The 7,826-nt window shown below is 47.7% G+C and overlaps 1 protein-coding gene across 1 annotated transcript; it reads right to left on the reverse strand.

Annotated features, from left to right (window-relative positions):
• Positions 1–5: 5 nt before the first annotated feature.
• On the reverse strand, positions 6–1,675 carry LOC134569225 (uncharacterized). The gene is made up of 2 exons (XM_063428141.1): positions 76–1,675; positions 6–19 (listed from the first exon to the last, which is right to left on the reverse strand). The coding sequence occupies exons 1-2, from the start codon at positions 1,673–1,675 to the stop codon at positions 6–8; spliced, it is 1,614 nt and encodes a 537-aa protein (XP_063284211.1).
• Positions 1,676–7,826: the final 6,151 nt, after the last annotated feature.

Genomic DNA, 7,826 nt, shown 5'->3' on the forward strand with positions numbered 1-7,826 from the left:
CGGCATTACTCGGCATGTACTGAACAGGAGCTGCGCCATTACTCGGCATGTACTGAACAGGAGCTGCGCCATTACTCGGCATGTACTGAACAGGAGCTGCGCCATTACTCGGCATGTACTGAACAGGAGCTGCGCCATTACTCGGCAAGTACTGAACAGGAGCTGCGCCATTACTCGGCATGTACTGAACAGGAGCTGCGCCATTACTCGGCATGTACTGAACAGGAGCTGCGCCATTACTCGGCATGTACTGAACAGGAGCTGCGCCATTACTCGGCATGTACTGAACAGGAGCTGCGCCATTACTCGGCATGTACTGAACAGGAGCTGCGCCATTACTCGGCATGTACTGAACAGGAGCTGCGCCATTACTCGGCATGTACTGAACAGGAGCTGCGCCATTACTCGGCATGTACTGAACAGGAGCTGCGCCATTACTCGGCATGTACTGAACAGGAGCTGCGCCATCACTCGGCATGTACTGAACAGGAGCTGCGCCATCACTCGGCATGTACTGAACAGGAGCTGCGCCATCACTCGGCATGTACTGAACAGGAGCTGCGGCATCACTCGACATGTACTGAACAGGAGCTGCGGCATCACTCGACATGTACTGAACAGGAGCTGCGGCATCACTCGACATGTACTGAACAGGAGCTGCGGCATCACTCGACATGTACTGAACAGGTGCTGCGGCATCACTCGGCATGTACTGAACAGGAGCTGCGGCATCACTCGGCATGTACTGAACAGGAGCTGCGGCATCACTCGGCATGTACTGAACAGGAGCTGGGGCATTACTCGGCATGTACTGAACAGGAGCTGGGGCATTACTCGGCATGTACTGAACAGGAGCTGCGGCATTACTCGGCATGTACTGAACAGGAGCTGCGGCATTACTCGGCATGTACTGAACAGGAGCTGCGGCATTACTCGGCATGTACTGAACAGGAGCTGCGGCATTACTCTGCATGTACTGAACAGGAGCTGCGGCATTACTCGGCATGTACTGAACAGGAGCTGCGGCATTACTCGGCATGTACTGAACAGGAGCTGCGGCATTACTCGGCATGTACTGAACAGGAGCCGCGGCGTCACTCGGCATGTACTGAACAGGAACAGTGGCATCATTTGGCATGTACTGAACGGGAGCTGTGGCGTCACTCAGCATGTACTGAACTGGAGCCACATAGTCACTCGGCAAGTATTGAAAAGGAGCCTCTGTGTCACTTACAGAGTATGGGGCAGGAGCATTTGTCGAGGTTGGATCAGGAACCATGGCACCACTTGCCATGAGTGGAATAGGAGCCACAGCGGCACATGCCAAGGATGGAGCAGGAGCCACAGCAGCACTTGCCAAGGATGGAGCAGGAGCCACAGCAGCACTTGCCAAGGATGGAGCAGGAGTCACAGTAGCACTTGCCAAGGATGGAGCAGGAGTCACAGTAGCACTTGCCAAGGATGGAGCAGGAGCCACAGCAGCACTTGCCAAGGATGGAGCAGGAGCCACAGCAGCACTCTCTGAGGATAGAGGAGGAGCCACAGTGGCACTTGCCAAGGATGGAGTAGGAGCCACAGCAGCACTCTCTGAGGATAGAGGAGGAGCCACAGTGGCACTTGCCAAGGATGGAGCAGGAGCCACAGCAGCACTCTCTGAGGATGGATGATGAGCCATGGTAACGCTCATAACAGCATTGTCTGCATGAAGTGAGGAGAAAAGAGGAGCTAATTTCAGATCTGTCTTTACAGATGGAGGACCAGGAGACCCCAGAGGAATATCCAGAAAGGCTGAATTGCTAGTTGATTTGGTCAATGTAGTGCTTTCTTTAGCTGGAAGGGACAAAAACATTTTTTTTTAAAAAATTGAGCAGCTGGAAGCAAATTGTAGAGACAAATCAAATGTGAATGCAAATATTTGAAAAAACTCAGAAGTCCAAGCTTATTTATGTGTGTATTCTAGAATCTATGCATTTATTTCAAAACAGAAACACTAGTGGGGGATGTAGGAGGTTATATATACAGAACAATTCTGGGCCAAAAGTTCTATAGGTGGAGCAATCAGCAGAGAAATCCCAAAACTGCTATTCACAAATGTGGCGAAAGTAACCTCGCCATTGGTTCTTGGAGGGGCCTGTTTGCCAGTCTCCTGCCTCAGGACTATGGGCCATGCAAAAAAAAAAGGTCTGCTCACTGAAAGCTAGGTCCTGGTCTTGGGTCCAGGGTGGGTGGAGGACGGTGAGACCCCAGCCAAGCTGTAATGCTGGAAGTGGGGACTACAATGCTGATGATGTCTGGTGGAGGGCTTAGAAGTACTCAGAGGTACTAGGGAGCAGTGATTGGTGGATGCACCCAATCGGGGTGCCAGGTGGTCCGTCACAACAAACTAATGAGTAATTAGTCAGTAATTAAAGTACATTTAAAATTTTAGGCCAAAACAGCCAAGCTGAAAGCATAACTTGAGGAATTTTGCAGTTTTTCCATTTTGGTTAAACTCAATCTCTAAGCACCCTTATCTTAGAGAGCAGATATATTATACTTTTTACCTCTTGCATATCTTATCAAAGGGACTCTCCAGGCAGAGTCTTTTACTCACCTCGTTCCAGCGCCGGGAGCCTTGTGAAGCCGCGCCCCCTATTTCGTCAAAATGACGAAATAGGCGGGCACGAGCAGGAAGCAATCAGACGCTTCCATTTGGAAGCGGCATTGCTCCCTTGTGCGCATGCGCGGCTTTTCTGCACATGCACACATACTTCAGAGGGCGGCATTCATGCCGCCCTCTGAAGTCCTGAGTGCACTACCGCGCATGCGCGCGGTGTGCGCGGCCGCGAGCTGAGCTGACTGACAGCTCAGCTCGCGGTCTTTGCCCGCCCCCCTCCTCTGCTGACAGGCTGGAGAGAGAAGGCGCGCACACAGTGCCTTCCCTCTCCTGCACACGTCAGACGTATTTTAATACGTCTGACGTCTACAGGGCCTTTTTAGGGCCCTGCATGATAGAAGTCCCTCTGGTGGCCTTCTGAGTGAAGGCCACTGGAGGTATTCCTATCAATCGATGTAAACACTGTATTTTCTCTGAAAATACAGTGTTTACATTAGATTGCCTGCAGGGAGCTATAGATCATACCTGAACAACTACATTAAGCTGTAGTTGTTCAGGTGACTATAGTGTCCCTTTAAAGCAATTGCACAGAAAGTTCCTCAGGTTCACTATCACTGGGGATGTTGCATACCTTCCAAAATGTCAAATGGACAAAAAGGCACACATTAATTTTAAGGGTGTGAGTGGGGGTGTGACTGTTATGAGAATGCTTTACTTAATAAAAACTTACACAACTGAACCATACTTAAGGACAAGAACATATTGATTTCTCTACACATTTATTGTAGTTTACAGACAAATTATTGTGAACATTATTGCTTTCACACCAAGAAAGAATACGGAGCTCCTACAGAAAAGGGACATTAGGATTAAAAAGTGGGACAGATGGACAGATGGACTTGGGCCCAGAGTAGGGACTGTCTCTCCTAAACAGGGACAGTTGGGAGGTACAGTGAGGGAAAAAAGTATTTAATCCCCTACTAATTTTGAACGTTTGTGAAAAACTAAAAAAAAAAAAAATCCAGAAAAGCACATGTCAAAAAAGTTATAAATTGATCTGCATGTCAATGAGTGGAATAAGTATTTGATCCCCTATCAATCAGCAAGATTTCTGGCTCCCAGGTGTCTTTTATACAGGTAAAGAGCTGAGGTTAGGAGCCCTCTCTTAAAGGGAGTGCTCCTAATCTCAGCTTGTTACCACAGAAACAATCAGATTCCAAACTCTCCACCATGGCCAAGACCAAAGATCTGTCCAAGGCTGAAATGGGTTACAAGACCATCGCCATGCAGCTTGTGGAGAAGGTGACAACAGTTGGTGCGATTATTCGCAAATGGAAGAAACACAAAATAACTGTCTGTCTCCCTCAGTCTGGTGCTCCATGCAAAATCTCACCTTGTGGAGTTTTGAAGATCATGAGAAACGTGAGGAATCAGCCTAGAACTACACGGGAGGATCTTGTTAATGATCTCAAGGCAGCTGGGACCATAGTCACCAAGAAAACAACTAGTAACACACTACGCTGTGAAAGACTGAAATCCTGCAGCACCCGCAAGGTGCCCCACTTCAAGAAAACACATGTACAGGCCCGTCTGAAGTCAGTCTGCCAATGAACATCTGAATGATTTAGAGGAGAACTGGGTGAAAGTGTTGTGGTCAGATGAGACCAAAATCAAGCTTTTTGGCATTAACTCAACTCGCTGTGTTTGGAGGAGGAGGAATGCTGCTTATGACTCCAAGAACACCATCCCCACCATCAAACACGAAGGTGTAAACATTATGCTTTGGGGGTGTTTTTCTGTTAAGGGGACAGGACAACTGCACTGCATCAAAGGGGCGATGGACAGGGCCATGTACCTTCAAATCTTGGGTGAGAACCTCCTTTCCTCAGCCAAGGCATGGAAAATGGGTCATGGGTGGGTATTCCAGCATGACAATGACCCAAAACACACAGCCAAGGCAACAAAGTAGTGGCTCATGAAGAACCACATTAAGGTTCTGGAGTGGCCTAGCCAGTCTCCAGACCTTAATCCCATCGAAAAATCTGTGGAGGGAGCTGAAGGTTCGAGTTGCCAAACGTCAGCCTCGAAACCTTAATGACTTGGAGATGATCAGCAAAGAGGTGAGAGATGTGTGCAAACCTGGTGGCCAACTACAAGAAACATCTGACCTACATGATTGCCAACAAGGGTTTTGCCACCAAGTATGAAGTTGAAGGAGTCAAATACTTATTTCACTCATTGACATGCAAAACCATTTATAACTTTTTTGACATGCCTTTTTCTGGAAAAAATGTTTTGTTATTCTGTCTCGCACTGTAAAAATACACCTACCCAGTGGTGTGCCCTAGGCATGACTAAATTCGGGCACCCCCAAAATCTAAATTTGCACCCCCCCCCAATTCGTGTCAAGGCCATTTTTTTGACTGACAGACACATGCCCTCATTGATACATGCACTGATATACACTCACTGACAGATACATTGGCACACACAGTCATTGGCACACAAAGTCATTGGCACACAAAGTCATTGGCACACACTGTTTAACCAACACACTGACACACCCACTCACAGATACACATAAAATTACATACACACACTGACACACACTCACAGGCACACCCATTCGCAGTCACAGACTGTCACGACTACTAGTGTGGTCCAGCACGCAGAAACTATGTAAACATATACATATATAAGGAAAGGGAAATAAAAGGATAGAGCGTAAACCGGACCTTAGAATGGCCGGACTAATACGCTAGAGACAGAGAATGGTCAAAGGGAAAGCCGAGGTCAGGGAAGCCAGAAAATACACAATACCGTAAAGACAAGCCAAGTCAGGGAAACCAGAATTTAGAATAACCAGGGAAAAGCCAAGATCAGGATACCAGGAAATCAGAAACACGAAAAATGAGCACTCTCAGGAAACGGAAACCACGACAGGGCAAAGTACTGGGGTGAGTTAGGGATTTAAATATCCCTCTCTATGCTGTGATTGGTCAGAGGGCGACCTCTGACCCCAAAACGTGCGTGTGCGTTGACGTTGTGACGTCACGCACACGTTGGTATAATGCCCGGGGGCGGGGCTAGTAATAGACGCGACCACGCGGTCGGCGCCATCTTGGATTGGGCGTGATGCCCGGAAGACTTGGGGGAGCGGTTCCCGGCTCGCCGACGAGCAGGTAAGCTTGTGTTGTCGGCGCGGTCGTGCCGGTCGGGCACGGCCGTGAGACTCGGCGGGCCGGCGACCGCAACAGTACCCCCCACTCGAAGACCGCTCACCGGGCGGGAAGGACCCGGCTTAAGAGGAAAGCGGTTGTGAAACGACCGGACAAGACGGGGCGCATGAACCCGGTCAGCAGGAACCCAACAACGTTCCTCGGGACCATAACCCTTCCAGTCAACAAGATAGGACAAGACACCTCTGGACATTTTGGAATCCATGATAGAACGAACTTCGTATTCCTCTTGGTCACCCACTACCAAGGGTGGAGGAGGTGTGGATATCCTGGTGTATCGATTGCAAGTAAGGGGCTTGAGTAAAGACACATGAAATGTATTGGCAATCCTCATATGAGCAGGAAGTGTCAAGGAATAGGTCACTGGATTGATACGTTGGATGACTCGAAAAGGACCTATGTACCGAGGGGCAAATTTCATGGACAGAACCCTAAGTTTGATATGTTGTGTGGAGAGCCACACCTGGAAGATAGACAGGATTGGCACCCCGTTTCTTGTCAGCTTGGACCTTTGCGCGTAACGAAGCCTTTTGCAGAGCTGAATGGACGGAATCCCAAGTATCATGAATAGATTCTAAACGGGCGTTTAAAGCAGGGATGTCCGTGTCTGAGAATTCAGAAGGGAAAATAGTGGGGTGATAACCCTGATTTACAAAGAATGGACTATGATTAGAAGAGATTCATGAGTCGCGTTATTCCTGGCGAACTCAGCCATGGGTAAGAGCTCATACCAGTTAGACTGATTGGCATTGATAAAGCAACATAAATAGGCTTCTAAAGACTGATTAGCCCTCTCTGCTGCTCCAGTTGTTTGAGGATGATAAGCTGACGAAAAGGAGAGTTCGATGCCCAATTGTTTACAAAAGGAACGCCAAAACCTAGAAATAAATTGGGTACCTCTGTCAGATACTATGCTTTTGGGTACACCGTGCAAACGAAAGATCTCTCTCAAGAATATCTGAACTAGATCTTGAGCAGATGGTAATTTTTTAAGTGGAATAAAATGTGCCATCTTTGAAAATCTATCGATGACCATAAGGACTGTATTAAACCCGTTTGAACTCGGCAGATCCACAATGAAATCCATGGCTAAATGGGTCCATGGAGCATTAGGTACGGGCAGTGGTTGTAACAATCCAGGGGGTGATCTAGGAGGAACTTTAGAAATGGCACATATTTGACATGCCCCCACATAATCTTTGATATCGTTCCTAAGAGTAGGCCACCAAAACCTCCTGGAGATAGAGAGGGTTTTATGGACTCCAGGATGACCCGCTGTGAGGTTATCATGGAATAAATCAAGTACCTTTTTTCTTAACGGAGGTGACACATACAGTTTGTCCGGAGGTTTTCCCACGGGTGCCTGAGTTTGATCTGCTATTATGGCACAAAAGAGTGGAGAAGACACTTCGGAAACTGTGGTGGCAATGAGGCATTCTGGAGGTATGATAGGAAATATCTCCTGTTCAGGAACTTCTTCTGTCTCAAACTGCCTAGAAAGTGCATCTGCCTTGGTGTTTTTAGTTCCAGGCCTATAAGTAATTACGAAATTGAATTGGGAGAGGAACAATGACCATCTAGCCTAACGAGAGGACAGTCTCTTAGCGTCCCCAATATAAGCCAAATTCTTATGATCAGTGAAGATCAAAAGTGGCTCTTTGGAACCTTCCAAGAGATGCCTCCATTCCTTAAGGGCAAGTACAATGGCCAAAAGTTCCCTATTCCCTATGTCATAGTTCTTCTCTGCAGGTGTGAGTTTGCGAGAGTAAAATCCACAGGGATGTAAAGGCGTATCAGGACTTTCTCTCTGAGGCAGAATTGCTCCAACTCCTGTTTCTGACGCATCCACTTCTAGGATAAATGGCTTGGTTGGATCAGGATGGGTCAGGACAGGTGCTGAGGAAAATAAAGATTTTAACTGTTCAAATGCCTCTCTTGCTTCTTTGGGCCAAGATATACAATTTGCTCCTTTTTTGGTTAAATTGGTTATA

Source organism: Pelobates fuscus, chromosome 7, assembly GCF_036172605.1.
Source record: "Pelobates fuscus isolate aPelFus1 chromosome 7, aPelFus1.pri, whole genome shotgun sequence".
NCBI lineage: Eukaryota > Metazoa > Chordata > Amphibia > Anura > Pelobatidae > Pelobates > Pelobates fuscus.

Coding starts and splice junctions, on each gene's coding strand:
- LOC134569225 (XM_063428141.1), bottom strand. CDS start 1,675: ATGGCTCATCATCCATCCTCAGAGAGTGCTGCTGTGGCTCCTGCTCCA.